The 24,716-nt window shown below is 43.2% G+C and overlaps 3 protein-coding genes across 9 annotated transcripts; 2 read left to right on the plus strand and 1 right to left on the minus strand.

Annotated features, from left to right (window-relative positions):
- The first annotated feature begins 191 nt into the window (after nucleotides 1-191).
- On the plus strand, nucleotides 192-6,751 carry selenon (selenoprotein N). The gene is made up of 12 exons (XM_035610529.2): nucleotides 192-637; nucleotides 1,533-1,650; nucleotides 1,770-1,900; nucleotides 2,347-2,559; nucleotides 2,658-2,782; nucleotides 3,136-3,273; nucleotides 3,358-3,439; nucleotides 3,520-3,708; nucleotides 3,805-3,910; nucleotides 4,379-4,491; nucleotides 4,615-4,716; nucleotides 5,188-6,751. Exons 1-12 carry the CDS (start codon nucleotides 470-472, stop codon nucleotides 5,353-5,355), a joined length of 1,653 nt encoding a protein of 550 aa, XP_035466422.1. The 5' UTR covers nucleotides 192-469; the 3' UTR covers nucleotides 5,356-6,751.
- Nucleotides 6,752-6,763: 12 nt separating this feature from the next.
- Nucleotides 6,764-18,415, minus strand: si:ch211-15d5.11 (oxidation resistance protein 1). Of its 7 annotated transcripts, XR_007032180.1 has the most exons (18): nucleotides 18,302-18,414; nucleotides 17,478-17,706; nucleotides 16,536-16,762; nucleotides 15,100-15,356; nucleotides 14,798-14,877; nucleotides 13,062-13,199; nucleotides 12,401-12,580; nucleotides 11,301-11,432; nucleotides 11,031-11,215; nucleotides 10,566-10,930; nucleotides 10,315-10,474; nucleotides 9,398-9,590; nucleotides 9,192-9,308; nucleotides 8,523-8,675; nucleotides 8,191-8,286; nucleotides 7,928-8,001; nucleotides 7,287-7,777; nucleotides 6,764-7,182 (listed from the first exon to the last, which is right to left on the minus strand). XR_007032180.1 is itself a non-coding variant. In XM_047337595.1 (17 exons), the coding sequence occupies exons 3-17, from the start codon at nucleotides 16,634-16,636 to the stop codon at nucleotides 7,642-7,644; spliced, it is 2,364 nt and encodes a 787-aa protein (XP_047193551.1). In that variant the 5' UTR covers nucleotides 16,637-16,762; nucleotides 17,478-17,706; nucleotides 18,302-18,415; the 3' UTR covers nucleotides 6,764-7,641. The 7 variants fall into 7 exon arrangements, 6 of the variants coding, with proteins under 6 accessions (XP_047193551.1, XP_047193550.1, XP_047193548.1 ...); XM_047337595.1 differs by having other exon boundaries at nucleotides 6,764-7,777; nucleotides 10,566-10,927; nucleotides 18,302-18,415; XM_047337594.1 differs by having other exon boundaries at nucleotides 6,764-7,777; nucleotides 12,401-12,577.
- An 83-nt stretch (nucleotides 18,416-18,498) lies between these two features.
- On the plus strand, nucleotides 18,499-24,349 carry mtfr1l (mitochondrial fission regulator 1-like). Its single transcript, XM_035610569.2, has 8 exons — nucleotides 18,499-18,654; nucleotides 19,629-19,763; nucleotides 20,185-20,292; nucleotides 20,377-20,486; nucleotides 20,655-20,866; nucleotides 21,475-21,853; nucleotides 22,226-22,379; nucleotides 22,551-24,349. The coding sequence occupies exons 2-7, from the start codon at nucleotides 19,716-19,718 to the stop codon at nucleotides 22,341-22,343; spliced, it is 975 nt and encodes a 324-aa protein (XP_035466462.2). The 5' UTR covers nucleotides 18,499-18,654; nucleotides 19,629-19,715; the 3' UTR covers nucleotides 22,344-22,379; nucleotides 22,551-24,349.
- The last annotated feature ends 367 nt before the right edge of the window (nucleotides 24,350-24,716 follow it).

The raw sequence follows: 24,716 nt of genomic DNA on the forward strand, positions 1-24,716 counted from the left end.
AAAAAGCTATGTTTACCTGTTATTAACCAAAAGTTATTGTCGCAACTCTGCAGACGTCTTCATGTCTTCTTTAAGATGAAAATAATAATGATTTAATGTCGGGAAGCCATCGGTTTTTCTATTGGAAACCAGTGCGGTTTAACTTGGAGCCCGCTAACAACAAACATCCGGTTTTGTCCTGCCTCGTAGTTGCTCGCTTGACGCACCCTGACCACAGACATATGTCTGTAGGTTGGATGTGGGAAATAAGAAAATCTGTGCTAGTTAACGCTTCACAGCTGCCGCCAGCGAGCGCAACGGCCGGAAAGGACACGCCGCCCCCGGCCACAGCACCACAGACGTGTCGGTGGCTTCCGAAGACTTTTCTTTGAAGGGAGAAAGTTCACACCCGAGCGTTATTGTCGGTTTCAAGGACGTTGTCCGAGGGGGGGACATGCCCTCGTGTAAATAGCCTCGGCGGAGATCCAGGATGGCCGCGGACGTGGACAACAGAACCCGCGAGGAGGATGGGCACCGGAGCCGGGGCTCTGGGTCCTGGATGTGCCGGGGGATGTGGACCCTGCTGGTGGTCGCCGCGGTCCCTGTCCTCGGCTGGGGGGTCAAGTGTTACCAAGACACGCAGCTCGTCAAACGTCACGTGAGATGCTCGTCTGAGATAGTGTTGCACACGGTCTGAGAACTGAGAGGGATGTCTATAGTTTTCATCTTGATTATAAAACATGCATACGTTCAACCATCTGTGGCCCCGACATTTATTGTAAATTTATCGTATACGGGGGGAATTTTATTCCATTTATATTTCATTCTATATTCCTTTTCTAATTCTGTGTTTTCTAACTCCCCACTCTGACTCTGACATTACTGTAAACTCTATGCCAAAGTAATATCAATATACATTTTGCACTGGCCTCACTGTAAGATTTCTCTGGAAACATTTAGTTGGTATATGTCATGAAGTGTTTTGTTCAGGATAATTATTTCTCAGACATCAGTCGCCTTAAAACACCACATCTGCAGTTCCCCCACCCCCCAGTGTTTTATGAGGGGGTTGTGCCTCTGAGTCCCAGCTGTTAAAACTCAGCCTCTGTAAATCCACACACGTTTGGCTACACTCACTGTCTCCAAGTTGTTCTTGTGCCTCCCTCCCCGGCCTCTCCCCTCCATTGTACAGGCGCTTGTAGGCACGCATCTGTCTGAGAGAGGGTGTTTTCCGACTGAAACACATGCGAGGAATCTGTGGCCTCTGGGCTGATCTCTGTCCCGACTGGACTGCTGAGGCCGGATGAACGCTTTAGACAAAACACTACAGTTCTTTAAAGACAGAATGCCACACCGGAACATAAAAGTTCCTCAAATCTGCACCATCTTCTAAGTCGTCTGATCTCTGTCCAGTTTGACATTTTCCTGATTATTTGTGTTTGGTGTGATATGATGGCTCGCTGGCCCAATTTTTGATGCTGCATTGAAAATCCCTGAAGCACGTGAAAGTACAATAAGGCGTCTGTCCATGGCTTTTGTGTTCCCTCCAATAGGAAGAGAGTGTTCGAACTCTAGGCGCCGAGGGGCTCTTTCTCTTCGCCTCCCTGGACACCGACCATGACCTCTATCTCAGTCCGGAGGAGTTTAAACCCATTGCCGAGAAACTCACAGGTATGTTGTGTCTGTCCTTCTCATTTCCTTCTCTTCGCTCACTAAGTAACGCTGAGGAACACGTCACACGCCTGATATAACCCCACACTAACTGTATGATGCCTACCGCTCCCTCGCAGGGATTACACCCCCTATGGATTTTGAGGAGGAAGAGATCCATGATCCCAGTGGAGAGACTCTGACCGTGGAGGCCAAAATGCAGCCTCTGCTGCTCGACACTATGACAAAAAGCAAGGATGGTTTTCTTGGGGTAAGACAAGACAGAAGTTCTCCAGGCTTCGTTCATACAGGAGGGTTATTGTTCGCTTTCTCTCCTCTACTGTACAGGCTCTGTGGAGAAATGCTTTGATGAAAGTCATGGATTAGCTCAAAAGAAAAAAGAAAAAAAACGCAGGAGAAGCTGCACCAAGAGATTTAGATATAGTCAAATATTCACTGTGATTTCTGAAAGGTCGGACCGACTTTTGTAAAGAACCATCACAACAAGATGCTACTTATTCACTTGTGGTAAATCTTCTCTGTCAGAGTCAGCTCTTTGTGAACTCAGCTCATTCATAATGTGTAAGCAACCAAGAATTGAATCAACAATGACAATTGTCACATAAAGCAGCATTTCTTCTTAGTTTTTTTCTTCTGAACAGATTCTTTTGTTGTTGTTTACCGATAAGAAATGAATTGAATCCCTGTCTCTTTCAGGTTACTCACAGCTCTCTGAGTGGTCTGCGGTCTTGGAAAAGCCCAGCGGTGCCTTCGTCTTCTTTCTCCGCCAGCCAGTTCAGGGTCTTCCTGCCCCCAAAGAACAAGGCCGCCGTGGGAGACACGTGGTGGGTGATTCCCAGCGAGCTCAACATCTTCACTGGATACCTGCCCAACAATCGCTACCACCCTCCCACACCAAGAGGCAAAGAGGTAATCCAAACTAACACTCCTGTTCAGTAACGGATTATTAGGCTGCGACTTGTGATCCAAACACCGCATACTAACGGCTTCTGTTTTTACTGCTGCAGGTTCTCATCCACTCCCTGTTGAGCATGTTCCATCCTCGGCCCTTCATCAAATCACGTTTCGCTCCTCAGGGCGCCATCGCCTGCATCCGTGCCAGCAACGACTTTTATTACGACATCGCCATTAGGTGAGGAAGAAGCAAACATGCCTTTTTCATCTATTATTATTATTAACTTAGAAATTATACTTTACATTAGTGCTGACTTGTGTCCAGACAATGTCATGATTTTTTTTGATTAATGTCTGGCAGGCAGCCATTTGCTTTTAGTTTAAAATCAGCGTGCAGAGACTGATCCACTTAAACTGCCATTTTTATACTGTACGTTTAATGTACGGTTATATTTTTCTGTCACCGGGTTTGACTTGCTGACCTTTTCAGACATTTTGCAATGCAGCAGTAATGTTTAGTTTATAGAATTATTGATTAAGAGGATTGAAATTCATAAACACAGAGACTCAACCACTTGTTTTCTTCTGCAGGATTCATGCAGAGTTCCAGCTCAACGATGTTCCAGACTTTCCTTTCTGGTTGACCCCGGGCCAGTTCACTGGAAACATTGTCCTCTCTAAAGACGCATCGCATGTCCGCCATTTCCACCTCTATGTCCCTAATGACAGGTATAACCTCCGAACACTGCGTCCCAGTGCTGTTGTGAACCACTGTATTGTAGAGCCACTGTGACATGTCCAGTTATGTCCCAGGTCTCTGAATGTGGACATGGAGTGGCTGTACGGGGCCAGTGAGAGCAGCAACATGGAGGTGGACATTGGATACCTGCCGCAGGTACAGCTGCAGTGATGCATTGTCACATTCAAAAGTATATAAAATCTTTTGATGAATAAAAATATTTCATGTGTTTACAGTTGGAGCTGCAGTCCACAGGCCCGTCCACTCCGTCCATCATCATGGACGAGGAGGGCAATATCATAGACAGTCGGGACCGCAGCAGTGAGCCGATCCAGTTTGTCTTTGAGGACATCCACTGGACCTCAGAGATCAGTCGGCAAGACGCCGCTCGACGTATGGAGGTCGCCCTCTACCCCTTCAAGAAGGTAAACATCCACATCGCGTATGTTTTCCCCTGTGTTTGGCATGAAGCATTTGGTTGGCTGGTGCACTCAGTTGTTTCTCATCGCTCCCCTGCCCAGGTGTCCTACCTCCCCTTTTCAGAGGCCTTTGAGCGAGCTGAAGCGGAGAGGAAGCTGGTGCATTCCATTCTGCTTTGGGGAGCATTAGACGACCAGTCCTGCTGAGGTTAGATCATTCACAAGTAGTTTATTTCACAGCACTGTGCACTGTCAGTTACGTCTGAGAGGCGTAAGATTTTCATTTTAAGGCTTTAAGGCTTTTTTTTATAGTCAGTAAAAGTCAAATGAATTCTATATTAATTTATCATTACTGACAATGTCTTGACTTATAGGAAATTGTGTTTTATCCTGTAAGAAAGATAACTCTTTGCTTCATAAGTGGAGCCACAGTCTGTTAATTCAAGTTTCAGGCCTCTGGCGTTGTATCGGAGCAGAGACACTTTCAAAGCAAGACTATGTAACTTCCTCTTTTAGCTAAGCTTCTGTTTAGCATGATTACACTACTGTCCCTTGTAGCTGCAGTTCAACAAAAGTCTCATATTCTTGCTTTAAAAGCAAAATTATACATGTTAGTGTATTTTTATGGCATTTCTTTTTCAACATCTCTCTCTCTTTCCTCTCTTCACCTCTGTAGGTTCGGGGCGAACTCTCCGGGAGACAGTCCTGGAAAGTTCGCCCGTCCTGGCCCTGCTCAACCAGAGCTTCATCAGCAGCTGGTCTCTGGTCAAAGAGCTGGAGAACATGCAGGTGAGACATTCAGTAACAAGTTGACTGGGGGAAAAAATGCATCATCGTGCTTTTACTTGAAGTGACGCTGTTTCGTTTTCAGTGCTGCTACTGTTGCTGCAGTTAAGTTTCTTCTTTTATCAGGCTGATGAGCAGAACACTGTGTTGAGTGAAAAGGCCCGCTTACATCTGGAGAGGTACAACTTCCCCGTGGAGATGATGGTGGCACTGCCCAATGGAACCATTGTAAGTATTTTTATAATATCATCAACTCATGTTGATAAGACATTTATGTATTAAATTAGCAGTAACCTAATACACCCGTCAGACCAGTGAGGCTGATATCAATGAGATAGAATTAAAAACAGTAAGAGTGGATTACATCCATGCATCTTTTCCTTTGAATGCCCTCTAGTGCATAGATAGGAAGTGAGAAACTGGTGCATGTAATAATGAAAACTGTTGTATAGAACGATAATTAGACACTGTAAATACATCAATGGCTGTTTTTAAAAAAGAACTATAAATACTAGAAACCAGTGTTCGATTAAAAATCTTGGCATTAAATACAGCACAAGTTTAAATCTGTAACCCACTTGGTTAAAATCACCTTCTATGGCCTGAGCAGAGTTTGCAGAGTTTTTGGTCGTGCACCTGCTGCGACTGTGAGCGCCGTCTTTATCATCTGCTCAGTCTGTGTCCTGTGCATGGTTTCAGGTCCACCACATCAATGCCAACTTCTTCTTGGACCAGACGGCCATGAAACCAGAAGAAGAAGGAGCAACTTTCAGCTTCTCTGCAGGGTTCGAGGACCCGTCCACATCCACTTACATCAGCTTCCTGAAAGAGGGACTGGAGAAAGCCAAGGAGTACCTGGCACAGTAGTGTGTGTGTGTGTGTGTGTGTGTGTGTGTGTGTGTGTGTGTGTGTGTGTGTGTGTGTGTGTGTGTGTGTGTGTGTGTGTGTGTGTGTGTGTGTGTGTGTGTGTGTGTGTGTGTGTGTGTGTGTGTGTGTGTGTGTGTGTGTGTGTGTGTGTGAGAGAGATAGAGCCTGAGAGACTAGACTGGAGGAAATGATAAACATTCCTCTGGGTAATGATCCCACATAAAGAAAACCCTCCTACAGTTACAGTGTGTAGAGAAGCTGTCTCATTAGTGTTGGCAGCTGAGAAACGTTTTTGCCTTCAATCCTGTTTGTTAGCATTTATCTGGGCGTCTCTCCTGGGCACAAATTAGGATTTATATACAGTATTTGTATTGTGACAAACAGGACATATACTCCGCTGTAACTGTCAAGATAGTAACAGGCCTTGAACTGAGCAGTAACAAAGATATGTAAACACACTTAGATCTGCTCTCTCTGCTTTTAGCTGCTGATTAATCTTGATATAAAAAAAAATTCTTGGGGGCAAATGCTTATGCCATCCCGAAGACAAATCATAAGTGCATCAACGCATTATTTGATAACTCCTTCTTTTATATCCCGGTGCTGCATGTGCAATATTTAACGGCCGAGTGAGTTTTCCTGCCGCTGGGTGAACCCAGAGACGGCGCCGGAGCAGTTGCCGCCTCCAGTCTTGCTTCAGCAGTTTGTGAAGGCTTTGCCTGAAAGCTCTCTCGGGGCTGGGCAACGCCTGATGTGCTTGCCGAGGCTGCTGGAGGGAACAACCCCCTCGCTGTCTCTCGGGACAAACGCAGCAGGAAAAATTAAACAGGGCGGTGCCATGTAAAACGATTAATTCAGTTGTTTTCTTGTACTTTTGAGTTTTAAACCAAATATCGAAATATTGTGCAGGTTTTGTGTGTAGAGGAAGCTGTTACCACACCAAAGAACCTTTTCTTTCTTCCTATGGCTGGCTTGCAGCCTGGGCAGCTGTTGAGCACAGAGGTCGCTTGCCTACTTCATATTTATATTACTCAATGGAACCAAATTGTTTGTTTTCCTCTGCAAAATTGTTTGATCCCTGAACTGAAAGGCACACGATACTGTAGTAAAATAAAGTGTTTGCTTGTGTCTTTACCTCGGCTAAAAGAAATCTGAACCTAAAATTAGTCCACTTTTCACATTTTTGAGTTGTACAAAAAAGAAAATACCCTCAAGGGATCAAGGAAACTCATCTGAATTAGTTACAGTGCAACGGTACAACACATATATGGTCCTGTCAACTGTTTGAAACCTTAAGGGGAGAAACACTGTTATTCTGTAACCTACCAGTGCCATTGTTGTTTTTTTACATGGTGAAATAAAAGGTTGTTTGTTTTTTGTTTTTTTACAAATTGAATTGTGTTCTTTCTGGCCTTTTCACATTGTGCTGATTTTTAATGACTAATCTACAATACTGTACAAAGTAAGCAAAGTAGACCGGGGCTATCTGAGCGAGAGCATGTTACAGATACAACAGAACTGCATTAATTTGCAGTAATAATACACCACAACAGTGTGTGAGTCAGTCATCACTTGAAATGAAAAAACAGTTCCGAATAGTCATGAATCAGGACTTGTCATTGCAAGTAGTTGTTTTTTTTCCCAGTGTTGTCATGATTATTTTCAAGGGTAAGTTATGATGCTAATGATGACAAACCCATAGAAATGAACATTGACTGAGAGAAGGATTACGTCAGTGGGACTTGGGGCTGTACACGTGCAGGGTTAGAGATCCATTCTTTAGACGACTCCAGTCTGTTTCAGGGGTTCAGCCTCGACTGAACACATCTGTGTGAAAGTGGGGACATGCATTAGACGGGTGTACCATCTTGTTCATAAAGTTACTGATTCACATCGAGAGCAAAGTGCATTTTCCCAGACTTGTAACTCACTTCGTCCAAAAATGAAGATTCAAATAATCCAGTTTCGTAGCAGTCCAGCTCTTCACATTTTCAGCACAACTCCGTTTGGTGTCCGAAAACCCACGGGAATAAGTCAACCGTTAAAAACGGTCCAGCGTTAGACCCCACTCTGGGACAGCGAGCTGGTCAAGATCAGCCTTGTTGGGTATCATTCCCCTTCATGAGAATCCAGCACATTTGCTCACATCCTGCAGTATGTAGTTAATGAGTTTTTTATGCTTTCTTTTTAAATGGATGTTACCATGAAGTGAGCTAGAAGCTGCGAGTGATAAATGCTGTCTAAATGAAGCCGAATCGCCGCGACGTGGCGAGTCTCTCCGCCCCCTCAGTTGAACGTCCACACCTCCAGCTCCATGACTCGGAAGTCGTCAGTTTCTGAGAGGCAGCAGTTGTTGAACGTGTAGCAGGGGCTGCTGTGGCCCTGGTACAAATTCTCATCCACCCACAGACCAAAGTGCCCACTGCGGAGGGAAGAGAGGATGTGGGGAAGAAAATCAAACTGAGCCTTTACTTTTTACAATTCGGTTTGACTGAATATCCATTATAATTTTTACACAAAGTACAAGTCTATGTTGTATATGAGAGAGAAAGAGAGGGGAAAACCACTTTACCTGCCTCCACCAATGGCAAAGGAGTCCAAGTCTCCTTTAATGAAGAAAGAGTTTTCTCCCGTCCATCTGAAGCACTGCAGAGTCAAAAGGCACAATTACCACATAGCAAATACACAAGATGTGGGAAATTTTAGAACCCGCTGCTATCCAAACCCTCGACCTTAGAGTTTGCGATGTCCAGCAGATTTTTTTCCAAATTTTCCCGAGCTAAGAAAAAAACAACGGAAAAAATCCCCTCAGTAGCGTTGTTTTGACAGTTGTACCTTGAAGCGAGGGTGCAACATAAAGAGAAACGTCTCCCCGGTGCCGTAAAATGTCTCACTGGGCCTCAGGGGATGAGAGAGGAAGGCCCCGAATATCTGATGAATAGAAGTCAAAAGACACGTTAATAATAATAATAAAAGGCAGCAAGCAAGCACACAAGGGGACTTAATTTTCAACAGGAGCAGCAAAGTGCTTTACAGGAAAAAGACAAAAGAAAAGTAGATAGAAGAGACAATGAAGACCTCTTCCTTCGCCAAGGATTTTTGGGGAAACTTTTGAAGACACCTCTTGGAGACACTGACAATGGAGATGTGTGTTGTTGTTTTTTTACCTCATCAAGTGCATCCTTGATGACAATAAGCACAGGGGAGTCTGTGCCACCGAGTTTTCTGTAGAGCGACTTGAGGCTGGAGCCGTGCCGGGACGTACTGTAAGCCAGCTGCCAGGTGCAGCTCACTGTCCGGGGGGGGAGTTCCTTACATAACTGGAAAGCAGGAGCAACAATTTTTAATAAAAATGGAAAATGACAAGCAAAGGAAGGAATGGAAAAACAGTATAAACAGGGCCATGATCGTGACATCGAACTACTAAACAGATTCAGAAGAAACAATCTGTTTGTACATTAAGAAGAGTGTTTTATTGATCCAATGATTTATTAAAACATGATCGACAAAACAATCTGTGTTTACAAAGTGGTGTTTTTATTAATCCTAAACTAAAACAGGCAAAACCACACATACTAATTCTTATATAGAGATTTTTATTATAAACCTCCTAACTATGAGGTTATCTGGTTACTTGTCAAGTAAAGTCAACTTCTGAAACTAAACCCATGCCCTTTGTCTTGAATGTCTAACACTTATTGGAACGTAGCTTGTAATTACTTGGACCTTAAGAGGGACATGACACACGAACCTCCGGCAGTGATGTACTTACAACCAGCTGGTGCAGCTGGCTCCAGCACACAGATCAGAGAATACACAACGTATGTGTTACTCACCTCTCGAACATGTGACGCTTCCAAAATGTGGCTGCTCTCTACGATATTACTGAGACCTTCAGGTTCCCTGTCAACGACCAGGGTCGGCTTGTCCCCGTTCTCTTCCATCAGCACCATCTGCCAATACAACATCGATGAGTCGGTTTGTGTGTGATTTCCACAAAATGCCCAAGTAACACTGGCCAGACCGAAACGAACCCACTCACCTCCCAGTCTTCCCCTGAGCCGCGGTGCCTCTGGAACACCTCATCCTCCTCCTCCTCCTCTTTGTCCTCAATCAGTACAAACTCCTCTTCGTCACGGTCCGCCTCCCCCTCCCCCTCCTCATCGCCCCCCTCCCCCTCAAGTATACACAGGTCCGGTCGACAGTGTGTCAGGTAGGCGTACAGCTCGTCCGAGCTACGGAGGGGAAAAGAATGCAGCCACTTAGAAATGTTGCAATGACAAACATGAGCCAACAATGAGTCAACACGGGGAGAAGGGAGACGCTGGCCAGAGAGCTTTTAGACAATCCTGCTTTTCATGGGTTGAGCAGAAGTCTGAAGTACTTGAGTAATTGCACCGAGTTACTTCTCCCAACACTGTTACATAGTAAGTATGTGGAGGCCTTTCACAGTGAACATTTCAAATGGCTGTTGAAATATTAATTTCCCCAAGATCCGCCTTTGTATTTCCACAGTTGTCAGGGTTAATGTTTGTGTTTTTTAATAAGGTTGACTTACAGAAACGAGTGGATGGAGAGGGTTAATATACAACAGCAGTGACTGGTTTTTAGCCTCCCGAGCAAAAAATGTTGTGAATGGGTGTCAATTTTGAAACATGAAGGTTTGGTCGTGTTTTAATGGAAAACAGAGCTGGTGACTGCGACACACTGTCTGTTTAATCAGTACTACACAGCCTGCACAGTTGTCTTCTGTGGCACTGTGGGACTTTAAAAAGAAATTTACCCCAGTGACATCATTAGGGTTATTTTGGAGCTTTAGTTTGAGACACTGTCGCAATTACAAATTTGCCAAAAGTTTGGAAGAATCTGGTACATTGGAAATGTGGGATTCAGAGTTGTTTAACCTATTAAATCTGTGAGCACCGGAACAGATCTGTCCTCTGCCATCAGTGACTTTACCTTTCTTGTGAAAGGGCGAGCCAGGCGTCTCTTCGGGGTAATGTTTTGGCTGACCCCAGGTGAAGACCTCCAACACCTTGTCTCTTTCCCGCAGACGTTTGAACCCGTAGGCGCACAAACATCAGGCTCCCGGAACTACCTGCTGACGATCTATGAGGCACTGGATGGAAAAAAGAAAACAAGGGTTGACTCACACTGTAGGAAATAAAAACAAAGAAATAATACATGCAGATCCTAATTCACACTTGTACCTGCGGTCTCACTCTTCTTGGCGTCATCAGCTTGAAGCGGTTCCGTCTTCACTTTACCCGCCTCCTCTTGACCTCCGCAGCAGAAGGAGGCGGCGGTGCTGCTCAGGACAGCCACTCCCAGGTCTCCGACAGACGCCTCAGACAGCAGCTCCAGCGAACTGCCGACAGGCTCCAGCTCTGCCATGTCCCTGGTCCCGGCCTCCTCATCTCCAGAGACCTCTTTGGTCGGGCTCAGATCCAGACAGGACAAATCCGATGAGGCTGCAGACACCAGAGCTGGAAGTGACTCCCCCTTGTGGTTTGGGAAGCTGTCTGCGCGGCTCTTGGTGGTTTTCAGTTTCTGGAAAAATGTCCTTCCTTTTCTTCTGAAAGAAAGAAAAGGATTATGGTCTTGACTTCTCGTGTAACAAGAGTGTGTTTGTATTGTTTGTTTGTTTTTTGCAGGGACGGTGAATTGTTGCTGACCTCTGCTGGGAGGTGTTGAAGTGAATGTGTGAGATGTCAGAGAAGAAGGCCACGGATGCCAGGCTGTCAAGAGAACATGACAGGAGGTACTCCTCACAGCCGTGCTCCTTCACCAGAGTAAGAGTCTTACACGGGTCAAAGAAGATCTTATTGGAAGTCACCAGCAGGATCCCGGAAACGACCCCCTGACAGACACAGACAATGTTTATGTGCGTCGACAAATGTCTACTCCAAGAAGTAAGATGAAACAGAAGTCTTCCCGCCACCCACCTTGCGGTCGGTGATATAGCGGCAGAAAAGTTTGAGATACGGCGTGGCCCCCGGCCCCTCCCCCTGGCAGCACTCTGGTGGGAGAGCCAATAAGCAGAGCTGTCCATCAGGCAACGGCACCGCCTCCACATCCTGTCAGCATCACACATGGTGTCAGATAAATACGATAAATAGATAACACGTTATGATCAAATCAGAGCCGAAACCGTTAGTGAAAAACCATTTTGATAATCAAAGATCGATTAATTATTTATAGTCATTGATATGCAAAAAATAAAAAAAAGGTTTATAAATGTAAATATTTGCTGTTTTTTTGTATTATAGTAAACTGAATATATTTGGGTTTTTGGGCGTTTGGGGCTATATCGGACAAAATAACAACAAATAAGTGAACTGTAAGTTAAAAAAAGATAACTTAATCTTTAGGAATTAGTTTTTTTTCTATTTTCTGTCATTTCTCGTTGTTTTTAAAAATGCCATATGCAAATCAAGCTGTAAAAACCTTTTCTCTCTTGTGTTTTCTCCTTTTCTGCCTCCACAGAACACTCAGAGTGATGTTGCTCTATCTGCTGTAACGTTAGGATGGCAGTCTTGTTTTTTTTGTGCATGTTTCCATGGTAACGTTCTGTTCATTCATGGGGCTCATTTTTTTCTCACCACAGCTGAGAATTGCAGAGTAAGAGGGACCACTTATGTGATCAAGTCTGTTTCATAAAGAACCTGTTTCCCTTCTTCTGTGCTGGTGGCTTCTTCATATACTGAAGCTATATTAGAAGCTAAGAGGAGCACCTGCACTGCCAGAGTCTTACTTTATTGACAGTAAACAAAAAAGCACTTGCTTTTTGAAATTTTTTGTAATTTGAAATTTAAACTTTAAATATACTGTATATTTATTCACAAAATGTGTATGTAAAATCTTTTAATCGTAAAAGTAACTATCAACTACAGTTATCAAACAAATGTAGTGGAGTAAAAAGTTAAATATTTGCCATTGAAATGTAGTCAGACGGAAATGGAAATTAGCATGAAATGGAAATACTCTGGTACAAGTACCACAAAACTGTACTAATACACATCTACATGATATTTATTCTCCTTACCAGTAGTTTGTCATATTCTGCCTCTGGTGAGGGGGAGTGTGGTGGAGCAGGGAGCATGTCCAAACACTCTCCGTCCGTCTCCGCCTGTGGCTTCTCTTTCGGATCAGAGCCTGAGTTCAGCCGTGGTTTAGACGATCCTTGACCGGTGGAAGTGTTTTTTCCCTTTGGTGCGACCAGCTGCTTCAGAATGGAAGCCATGATAAGAATAGCTCTGACATTGAAATAGATACAACCCAGTGACAGGAGTGACTACTTCCTCTTTCTCCGGGCCTGCACCTCCCCACTTCTCTTTGTTTGTCGACACATCTTAGCTCTAAATGAGGGTTGTGGATGAGGGGGGATGGAGGCCTAGTTTTACCGCTGTGATATAACAATTCATGAAATTAAAATGATAGTGACGGGAGATTATAAATTATATACTGTATACACTGAGTTTGCTAATAGGATAGATTTAAGGCGAAGTACAGTACTGATCACTTGATTCAAGGTGGAGCAACAGACTTCCTGCCTCAAGCTAAAAACTTGCAGCTAAAGACGGACACAAGAGTCACAAAAACGGGGGGGAAATTATGTAATTTCCAGCCTGTCACACACCTAATGTACACAGTCAATATGTGAGTTAGACGTCAGCTGCCATCATGTGCTCACAGGTGACACTTACCTCTCCAGTGATGAGAGCAGCAGATGAAGAGGGTACATTTGAAGAGGCATGGGAGGGACAGTGGCTCAGTTCTGCGGAGGACGGACCGTTACTGTTGAACTGAGATGAGATGCTGAACACTGTGTCCCCATGGAGACCCTGAAAAAAAAACACACACACACACACACACACACACACACACACACACACACACACACACACACACACACACACACACACACACACACACACACACACACACACACACACACACACACACACACACACACACACACACACACACACACACACACACACACACACACACACACACTCTGAATAGTGCTTTTACAAATCACTCTAGAACTCGAAAATGTTTTAGTTTTTGTTTACTTCTGTATGAGTTAGTGGAGTTTCTAAATGATGCAGATCCAGTGCATCAAGCTGCCCACAACAGTGACTCGTAGAACGGGACCCTACATTCGATATTGAGGAAATGTAGCTCCTTTTAAACATCATCACAGACTCCCTATCCCAATCCACATCCACATTTGCTTTATCAGGCTGGACATTAACCAGTGAATAAAATGATATCATTGTTTTCCGAGTGAATATTTGAAATAGCTGGAGAGAGACATCAGCTCCACAACTGTCGTCCACTGACAGATGGATCCATTGACCTAAATTAGATTTCCGGGCGCCTGACAGATTATGTGACCACTGGAAAATGGTGTTGCTTGTGTGGGCTTGTGGGTGTGTCTTTGGATGTGGGCATAATTGTGTGCATTACTATATGCACTGAATATCTGGATAAACATTATCGTAAACAAAAACACTCCTGAGACTAAAAACGAGATATTAAAAATTTGTTGGTATGCAGCTAGAAATATACTTTCAATCTCAACCTACATACATCTTGAATGTTTCAAATAATTCAAGAACAATTCACAAATAAATCCCCTTGCATCATATAGCTAAATACCATTCAATAGCATCTACAAACTACGGTACAAACTGCATCACCATTAAGTTGAAGATACATCAAAAACTGGTCTGTTCACTGAACTAGTTTACCAATTGTAAAAACTCGTAACACAATTTAACATTCACACACATCTGATATCAGAATTAAACAAGAGTCTGTCTTCAAAATTGTAAAAAATGTACTAAAGGCATACAATTCTTCTACAGCCAGTTTCGAAATAAACCCCAAAAATGATATGAATGAGGAAAAGAACAAGAATAAGGAAGAGGGGAAAAAGAGAACAATGACGAACAAAGAGAATATTGTAAATTTCCAAGAAGGGATCAAAAGAATCAGATAGAGCACAAGTTAGATATAATCACCATCACACTTTCCAGACTCATGATTATACAAAACAACACTTGCTTGATTAATTCATAGTTAACAGATCGGCAGCAAAATCAAAAAGCTGACAAATACCTTAGAATAAACATCCGAATACATTTTCCTCCGGCTGCATTTTTTGAAGAGGCGCTGCAACAGACGCTGTTTCCTCATGGTGTCGGACAACAGCTGTGACAGCTCGGACACACTCGTCTCTGAACCTTGAACGCTCTGTATCAGACTCTTCGGTTACCATAAACCAACGTTGCACTGACATAACTAATCATCTGATACATACGTGTAGCCACTTCCCAATTCTCCCCCCACCAGTTCCCAGAGCTGCGTCCGTCTGTGCACACAAGAGGTAACATCAAGTGAAAAACAAACAAAACTAAAGCAGGTGACTCACCCTGCTGCCTGTGCTGTCATCTGACATTCTAGCCATATGTTCTTGCTTCACTGCAGTACTGCTCAGATCCCATGAGGTCCCTGTAGGTTTAAAGAACAACAACATCTCTGTCATACTTCAGGACAAAACCTCCAGACCAGATCACAAGTATGAAAAAGCGATGCCTCAGCAACCCTCCTTGCTAACAGGATTAATAGACGGCTCATGCGACTGCCAGTCCTCGCTGTGTGACGATAACTTGACGTGCAACTGCCACAAGGCTCGTAAAATGCAAATTCAAACTCATGCCGCAGCTACTTTGCCTCTATTCAAATGCAAACAGCCTGCGCCCTGCCTGGAGATATCCAACACGGCCGGGGCACCTTGCAGGTAGTACTGCCGCAGCTTGGGGTTTCTGATGTGGGGGATGTGGTTGAGAGGCCGGCCCATGATGGGCTGGTGCTGACGCTGGCTGATGGGTGTGGACTCCTGCATCACTCGGGCCTGAGGCGGAGTCTCCCAGGGCCGCTTAGCGAACTGTGGAGGCTGAGAGACGCCAGGAGGAAGCTTGGAACCCAGCCTGACAGATGGAGAAGAAAAGAGACATTTTTTTAAAAAGATTTTGAAGCAATGAGCTCTATTCAAGTAGGTTTCTAATCACAGCGCACACAAACAGTTGGATTCAATTCTGGAACTCGCTCATGTCATAATTATGTGAGTGCACACTCCTGGTTTGTTAGCTAGTTAGTAATTTGTGATATTGTTTTGTCTTCATCGCATTGCGTTTAACACAATACAGGACAGTACAGGATCAGTGAGTGTGAACAAAAACAGTAAAAGTTGTAGATTGTACAAACAAAAAGTTGAAAGATGTTAAAACTCTCCATAGAGCTGAAGGAAAGTCAGGTGATGATTCCCCTTAGGTTCAATTACATTACAAATAGTGATATAAACCATTGTTAATATGGAAATAGTGATTTAGTCAGCTGCTTTAAAGGGAATCGGGTGATCATCAGGTGAGGATATTGTTTTGAGACTTTTCATCCAATTAAAATTTGACATTTCAGCTATGAATCATAAAATGTCACATTCAGATGAAATCACCACGTGAGTTTACTAGAATCACGTGGAAACTGTGACTGGATTTATGCCTTTATTCAAGGTCTATAAAGAAGCTCATGGATTCTTATCTGGTTGACATGATCTCCACAGCCTCTCCCACTGAAACACTGGTTCGTCCAAAATTCAGTTAGTGACTTTTTTAATTATCAATTTTTCTGCTGATCTATCTTCTCAATGCACAAACATTGATTGTGCTGTCCCTTTTTTTAAATCCGGGATTCAAGTATTTAACTATTTCAAGTGTGAACCACTGTACAGAGCAGCATTCACAATCTGAGTTATTTATAGGGGAGTGGGAGTTGTTTGTGCGATGGATAGTGAAGTGAGTTTCTGGCGAGGTGCTGTAGCTCTCACCCACATGAGGCTCTGTATGTGATGGAGCGTCTTTCAGTGACAGTGGATGAAACCAGCTGGTGAAAAATATGCACTATGTGCTAAATAAAAACCCCTCTATATTTGTATTGTGGTCTGGGATTAATGCGACTAAATCCAAAATAATGTCACCCTCTGATGAAAGAATGAATTATAGCGTGCCTGAATCCGAGAAAGCAAATACAAGCCAGACTTGTCACGTGTTTCTACTTGGAGCTTTCTCCTCCGTTTCCTTTCCAGTAATCCGCGTATTTAGAGGCCTAACCTGCTCTTGACGTTGCCAAAGTAGCTGCTCCTGCCCTTGTCCCTCTTGTGCTCGTGGTCCATGGCTCCCAAAATCTCCGGCCTCCTCAAGGACTGAGCCATTTTCTTATCTCTCGTTAGTCTGAAGCTGGCAGCGGTGGCGGAAGCAGAGGGATGAGGGGCTCAGCTGGCATCCTTCTACCTCCTTTTATTCACCATTCCTTCCTCTCTTGCCCCAGTTTACAGCACCTACACACATGACAGGTTTGATCAACATCAGCGGAGCTGGGGGAGTGGAGCGAGAAAGGGAGGGTAAAAGCTCTACTGTACCTGCAGCAACATGACCCCATAAGGAAGTGAGCTAGACACTCAGCCCCATAATGGAGCCGGCTTTCCAATTCAATTAAAGCTGTCATCGGTGCATATGATTGGTGTTTGAGTGAGTTTGCACTCAGTGTGTCTGACCTTGTGGCTGCTGACCAAGGGGGGGATAAGGTAGATTGTGCTCTACTGAATAGTTTCACATTTCTATACTAAAGTTGAATAGATTATTAATACGGCTGAACACGGAAATTGAACAGACCTCTCAAAAGTGCACTGCTGTATTTAAACATAGACTAAACTCATGTCATGCCATGATGGAATGCATCCGGTTCCCTAAAAAGCCTCATTCCGGCACAGCCATTAGCCCGGTGTCATCTGTGAATTAACAGCAACGACGGGATTATTAGCTTAGCTTCGTCCTGCATCCGTCCCCATGCACAGCCTTTATGGCCAGAAACAAACCAAACCCCGACGGCAATTTGCTTCCTGTCAATGCCGTGAACGCATCACCAGTGAAGGGAGGTGAGCGTGTCAGACGACATGAGAGAATAATCGAGACAGCGGCCCTGGCAGGGAGGGGAGGAAAAACACACCAGCGTCCGAGCAGAGATGAAGCATTGACAGTCAGATGTTCACTGACCTGTGTCCCGCCCGGAGATGGAGACGGGCGTCTTCATGTTGCAGTGTTGTGATATCACTGCAGACAACAGCCCCGCGGGCTCGGACGACTGACGCGCCGATTGTTGTCAAGATAGTTGCTGCCCGGTCGTGATAGGTCGGGAGGCAGTCGGCGGAGGCGGACGTAGGTGGGAGGGAACCATCTAGACGAAAGTCTTTCGCAGAATCATCTTTGAGCAGTATCCATGAGACTGGTGAAAGATGAATATTCAATGTAATATTTTCACCAACACTTAACTAACCGGCGTTTCTACACCCACTACACAAATGAATAATCCCGGAAAGAGAAAATACAAATCAAAAAATGATTTCAAAGATTTTTCCCCTGCCTGCTTCCAGAGCTTGTGGATTGTCAATCACAGAATCAAAGATTGGCCAGAAATATATCCATACCACTTTCTTGTAAAGCATGATTTATAAAGTGTCTTAAAGCTGTTATTAATTGATTTAATAATGGTTAAAATAGTAAAAACATTGCATAATCCAGTAATGTCACCAACAAGGCCCGGGACCCCCACTGACACCCCCCTTTCTTCCCCATGGACATTACACGTTATATTAACTTAATCCACCACACTCACATTTAACCATCTATGACCCCGATATTTATTGTAAATTTATTGTAAATAGTGTGAATTTTATTTCATTTTGTCTTAATTTATTTGATTCTATTTTATTTGATTTTATTTTATTCTATATTCTTTTCTAATTCTGCTTATATATGTTGACTGCTACATGCACCTTAATAACACCAACACAATTCCTCGTATGTAACCTGTTACCTACTTGGCAATAAAACTGATTCAGATTCTGATGTTTTATGGATCAACTGTAGGTCATAACTTTTGGGCTTGCCAGGTTGTGAAAATCCCTCTTCGCCTGTCTTCGAGGCTCTTGAATTCCCCCAGTGAGACCTCCCCAACAAGTGCTCATGTCCACCTCTAGAGGGCGCTCTAGGGTTGGTTCGGAAAAAGTGAGGTCATCGGTGCGTCAGCCAATCAGATCCCAGGAAAGCAAGACACAGGTTTCCGGCCTGGTTAGCGACAACACTCTGCTGAGGTCTGAAAGACGAAGAGGAGAAGCCGCGACTCGTAAACAATTCAACGCTGCAGCTTTCAGAGATTCAACTGTAATCTACCGTAAGTTGCACTCTTGCGGTCTCCTTTGCATTTCACGAGTGTAAGCGAAACACGAGGAGAAACGACGGTCTACGGTTGAGGGTCACACCGGGGGCCGCTGCTAGTGCTGCTAGTGCTAAAGCTAACTCACTGTGCGTCTGTGTTTGATGCCCGTAGCAACCGGCTAAAGACGAACAGATCAAAGCTGTACACAAATCAAAAACTCTAAAGTCTTGTCTCTTCTTTTAGGCCTTTTGTTATCTCTTTATATCGACGGTAACGTTGGTTAGAGCAGCCGGCTAGCAGGGCCGTGAATTGAATTTAAGAAGCTGCTGGTCAGCTGTGTCAACACTGATGATTGTTCCTTTACTCCTTTATGTGTTGATGATGAGATGATGATGCAGTTGATTAAACTCTGGTGAGCTCGCCAAACCTTTGGAAAAAGAAAGTCAAAATGTAAAAACATTTTTTAGAGTGATATCTTGATTTTTGCATCGATTGAAAGTAACATTTATTTAACTGCTAACTAATTTAAGTATAATAGAGTTTGAGGTGCTTACACTTCAGCTGACTATATTTCTATTTGATACTTCTTTGTGGTGACAGACACTTCTTCCACCACTGGTCTTTTGTGCCTCTCATGGCTAAACATAAACGTTGATCGTAATAAGGCCACTTGATTAATGATAGGCTACATTATAAGATATTAGTTGGGCCAAAATCTAGAATATTACTCTTAATAACCACCTGATGATACAAAAGATCATTATTTATTCTCTAGTGACACTGAAAAGGGCCTTTTTTGTAAATTAAGAGGCTGTACTGACCAACGCAAGAAATTACTCAAACAAGTAATTTAACTAGTTCATCATTTGTCTAAATTTTGAAATATTGTGTAATTTGAGTAACTACCTCTAAATCACTGCTACAATTGAAGACGTCCTGCTTGTTTATTTCACCAGATGCTCTGACTAATCACTAATTTATATCCCAAGAGTTGGCAGTGGGACAGACATGACATCTGTTTGCTGAGCTGCTCCGCCCTAAGCCACTGCAAACACTGGTGTGCAACTTCTCAGTGAATGAGACTGACCCCCCCCCCCCCCCCCGTCACCATGGAAACAGAAGCAGTAAGTTTGTGTCTTTACTTAACACTTTAACTTAAAACTGCCCCTTCCCTACATGAATGTGCAAACTGTGCAGTAAGCATTGATTTTAATGTATACTCTCATTTCCCAGAGGGTTGAGTGTCTGCATTCAAAATGATGACTCTGCTCTATAGAACTTTATTGAATTGGTCTTGTCCTTTTTCTATAGTCACAAAGAAATTCAAAGTTTCCTTATGGCAATTGATATGCTGAATTTGCACAAATGATGGCACCAGGCAGTGCAATTTATCTTGAACACCGAACTTAGACTCATCTTTGTCTCGTTCTGTTGTTTGTCTGATGGTTTGTTATGTTTTTTAACATCTGGCTGCAACCCAATTTCCCTCAGAAGGGATAATAAATTTGACTCGACTTCACTGATAGTATTATAATTTTTTCACAGGAAGTAATTCCGATCTGGCAGAATAAGCCCCACGGATCCACCCGCAGTGTTGTGAGAAGAATAGGTTCTACACTCCCACTCAAACCTCCACAAAGGGCATGTTTCCAGGTACATATCATATCCTTTTTTTATACAGAAATAATATTGCTTGAATAATTTAGACGTGTACAACATAAACTCTTTGTGTAATAGGAACTACCAGGCCTACCCGCACTTCGGCCTATGGATGGCCCCCTGGTTCCAACCTTTGCAGATATAGCTTGGATTGTTGCAGATGAAGAGGAGACATACGCCAGAGTCCGGTGAGTATATAAACAATCACTACTCCTGTGGTGTTGCCACAAGTCACTTCTCTCTAACTGCATCAACCCAGACGATTTAAATGATAAGGTTCATATTTGCAGCATAAAGATATGCAGTACAAGGTAGTCATTTTTTTAATCATCTTATCATCTCTCTTCTGCTTTCAGGAGTGACGCACGTCCTCTAAAACACGAATGGCGGCCCACGCCTCTCCTGGTGCTCCACAGGAACTCGTCCGTGCCTAACTTCCGTCGCGAGGGCAAAAGGGTGGAGGGATTAAGGAAGCCTGGGGTCACGGCGCTTAATCGTACGACAGCCCTGCAGGACGAGCTCAGCAGACTCCGTGCACAGATCGCCAAGATTGTGTCAAATGATTCTGGTAGGAAGCAGAAAGTAGAGTGTGAAATGTAGATCTGAAATATTTGATAGAGGTAAAATAATAGGGACATAAGAAATAGTAAATTTACACTCTCCTTATTGATAGTAAAGACTCTAATTCACAAAGCTATTTTTAGCAATGTAAATTCAACATCGCTTTGTCGTGGCTATGCGAGCGTGTTTCACCGCAGAGTTACTGTCTTAATGTGGCTGTGATTCTTTTGTTGCCAAGTCGGCCTCCTTGATTCTCGTAAAGCGCTTTGGTACTAAGATGTCTTGGCACTAGTTTGTAGGTCAGTGAGTAAAGATGATCTCTGCAGTTCTGTGGAGGCCGGGCAATATTCATTTAACATTTCAATAGGGATGTTATGCGAAAGTATTAGGTATTCACATGTATTTTATTGGACTGTAGTCATAGTTTCTCGGAAGAGAGCTACTGCGAACATCTGTAGCATGTCCATACTCATGCTCTGAATTTACATAGGAAATGACAGATAAAAAAAGATTTGACGTTTAGACTTGATATTTCTCTTGACAGTGTCCCACTCAAACTTAATAACAATAACGTCACCTCTCACTTCTCTCCTCTGCTTTGGTGGTTTCTTCCAGGCTCTAACCCCCTGACTCCTGATCTGCTCTCCCCCGACGACACAAGCATGAGCTTCTCCATGGCGCCTTTCGAGACGGCACCATACCAGCCGGCTGCCACAGCCGCTGCTTCCTTTGTCATCAGCGATGTCACAGAGGAGGAAGAAGAGGAGGAAGAGGAGGAAGATGACAAAGATATGGTCTCTGTGGTGTCAGAGCTGGTCCCTGACCCTCTGCCGCCAGTTTCTATGACGGCGTCGGCAACCTTTGACCTGGACAGGCCCAGCATGGACTTCCGTGAGGCTGAGGAGGATACAGTGTCACTGTCGAAGTCCACCAGCTTTGCTGACGTCATGGACATCCTGAAGGACATGAACCGCATGAAGATGAGCAAAGACAGGTGAGGGTTGCCCGTTTGACCAAACACTGCAAAGCTGTCATACGGTGTGTTAATTAGTTTTTTTTTAGGTGTGTATGCATTTAGGTGTTTTTAACACATGGATAGAGCAAGGCAAACTGTTTCCCCTTCTCCAGTATGGATGCTAAGCTAAACTCTCACTCAAGTGTGGCAAAGCAAATCAATAAACATGTTTCCCTAGATTTCATATTACAAAGAATAGTCTTTATTAATAGGCTTTCAAATATATATTGATTTAAAATAGCGGTCTGCTCCCCCTCACACATAATCGAATTGTTACATTTAATCAAGGCATTTTGTTTACGTTGAAAAGTTCTTACAGCAGGTTATGTTTTTGGGGGCTTGTCGTTGCAGGTACAACAGAGGCTGTACGTCCCTGAGGGAGGAGGACTCTGCATCTCTGATTTCAGAAGCTTTGAGGAAAAAGTTTGTCTTGAAGGAAGAAGATACTGCCGCTGTGAAACAGAAGTAACATGTTTATCATCACCACCAGATCCTGCTGTTCAATGTAAGTCAGGACAGGATAGAAGAGTTTTTGTATTTCTTTTGTTTTTATTTTTATATAACCAAACTATTGTAATTGAGGATCTATGTTTTCAGTGGCAAAATGTTATGACTCTATTGTGTGTTCTTAGATGTTGTTCAGCTTTTTTTCCCCCCTCTCCTTCATTGTTTCTAGGCCTTTGCCTGTGGAATATGTACCCATGGATCCACAACCTTGCTCCTCAAACCCAAGGCAATAGCTGTCCGCCTCAGATGAAAAAAACCCACACTACGTCCCTGATGTTCACATCCAAATGTGAACTTCCCAGTGCAGTGTGAGGGGGTGACCTGCTAGGTCATGATAACAATAATCAGTTCAGCACTGCGTCGCATGTTGCATTCAGTGTATTTCTCCCTGAGGAAAAAAAAGCTTTTATGTTCAAATTTATTTTCAACAAGGACTCAACAGACTGGTGCCAGTGTTGTCCAGTAACATGGTCCCTGCAAATCTGGGGTGTTGTGTTATAAGAAGGCACTGACAACCAAACCATTGTGACGGTGTTCTTGGATTTAAATTGAGGAATGTCCCTTTAAGGTGCATCGTATCCATCCTGCTATGTAAAGAGTCCGAAGTTATTTTTCTTTCTTTTGAATTTTCCATAGAAAAGATGCAAATAAGTTTTTCAGTTGTGTAAAGAAGTCTTCTAACATACTTGAAAAATATTTTTTCAAATGAAACCATCTCGTGCGCAGGCAGAGATGCAGTGTATTTTATCAACGGTGTGTGTGTGTTGGGAAAAATACATCCACATCTTTGCCGTTAATTTTTGCATTTCAGTTCGGAGTTTGCAAATGTGCTTGTTTTGTGAATAGCATATAGAGTAACAGTCACTGAACCACAAGGCACTCATTTTAATCCCAAACTGAAATACATTGATGAAAGGATGCTTGTGTGTCCATTAAAGGCAACAACAGATATAAGCTTCAGCGGGTCTTTTACATAGTCATTTAGCTAATTGGTAGATGAAATCACTTCTTTGATATTTTCTTTACTGACGTGGCATCAAAGAGGTGATTTCAGTTTGGGCAGAGACAACTGAGTTATGTGAAGCAGAGCTTTTACGTCAGTGTGTGTGTGTCACAATGAATATTGTCGTTGACGCCTTACCACGGATCTATTGCCTGTTCCAATGCCTGGTTTTGTTCCCTTATTAGCTCCAAGTGCCATGGGTTTGTTTTAATCAGCCCACGCTTCAATGCCTGCCCTGTGGTTTTCCCACATGTGCCCTCCATCCTTAACGTTACGAAGTTCCACATGTCTTCATTCCTCACACAGACAATGAATGACTATGTGAAGAGCCAGTTGTGAGTGTTTGGTATTGTTAAACGTTAGGCAAAAATAACCACTCGTAAGAAAATACTCGCTGTTTGGTCATTTTCACTTCCAATTATGTCACTCCTGCTATGGTTCATCCATCCTGTTTATTCCTACACGACTGGGAATCCTGTAGTTTAGTATTTTGCAGTGTGAAAAAAAGTTTTTACTGACTTATGTGTTTGGATCGAACAAGAATGTGCCCATCGGTGTGTCATTGTACGCGGTGAAATTGAAAATTATGTTTTGTCTTTCTAGATTTTCTTCAACAATTCTCAATAATTTCTCAGTCTATTTCATCGTTGTTGAAAGTGACAAAGTAACTGATGAGCTAAAAATGTTTAGGTTTAAATATCTCCATCATGCGTCTGTACTTGAGATGGTAAACCTTACTCAGTAAATGCGGCCAACTGCATCTTCACTCCTGATGATAAATTGAAGGGAAATTTTATTCAGCGAGGATGTGCCACAGAATTTGACTGTTTTAAATTTTGACTGTCTCTCTTTGTTCGTTTATCACAGTTGTACCTCTGTATGGTTGAGCCCACCACCACCTATGTGGTTTTTTTCTTTGCAATGTATGGACTTGTAAATAAAGATGGGCTGATGTTTTGAAACTATGACTATGGTAACCGTTGATTTTCACATCACCATGCAGTGACAACTGTCACCAGTGTGTGGCAGTGCTAGTGAACAAAACATGGGATTTGTGTTTATTATATATTTTTTTATGCCATATGAAGTTGTCACCACATTAATCCCCCTCAAAACAATGACATTTATCACACAGATGTAGTACCAGAGGGCTGTATACTGTCAGTACATTAGCAATAGTCTAAATTCATTTTTTTGGCTGTGTTCTCAATATTTCAATTTCATGTTGCTTTATACATCTACTTCCCAGCACTTACTTTTTACTCTACTACATTGAAATAACTATTAACTTTGCAGAATACATACTCCACTTGTAAACTTTAACATGTGCTT

This window comes from Scophthalmus maximus, chromosome 15 (assembly GCF_022379125.1).
Source record: "Scophthalmus maximus strain ysfricsl-2021 chromosome 15, ASM2237912v1, whole genome shotgun sequence".
Classification (NCBI taxonomy): Eukaryota; Metazoa; Chordata; class Actinopteri; order Pleuronectiformes; family Scophthalmidae; genus Scophthalmus; species Scophthalmus maximus.

Bases quoted from the DNA above. Each gene is read 5' to 3' on its own strand.
- si:ch211-15d5.11 (XM_047337592.1), bottom strand. From the start codon at position 16,636: ATGGCTCAGTCCTTGAGGAGGCCGGAGATTTTGGGAGCCATGGACCAC. The intron at 14,878-15,099 runs GCAAAGTAGCTG...TTAAACCTACAG, and splicing joins CTGTTTGCATTTGAATAGAG to GGACCTCATGGGATCTGAGC. The intron at 12,581-13,061 runs GTAAGTGTCACC...TCCATTCTGAAG, and splicing joins CTGCTCTCATCACTGGAGAG to CAGCTGGTCGCACCAAAGGG.
- mtfr1l (XM_035610569.2), top strand. From the start codon at position 19,716: ATGAGACTGACCCCCCCCCCCCCCCCCGTCACCATGGAAACAGAAGCA. The intron at 20,293-20,376 runs GTACATATCATA...TTTGTGTAATAG, and splicing joins CACAAAGGGCATGTTTCCAG to GAACTACCAGGCCTACCCGC. The intron at 21,854-22,225 runs GTGAGGGTTGCC...TTGTCGTTGCAG, and splicing joins ATGAAGATGAGCAAAGACAG to GTACAACAGAGGCTGTACGT.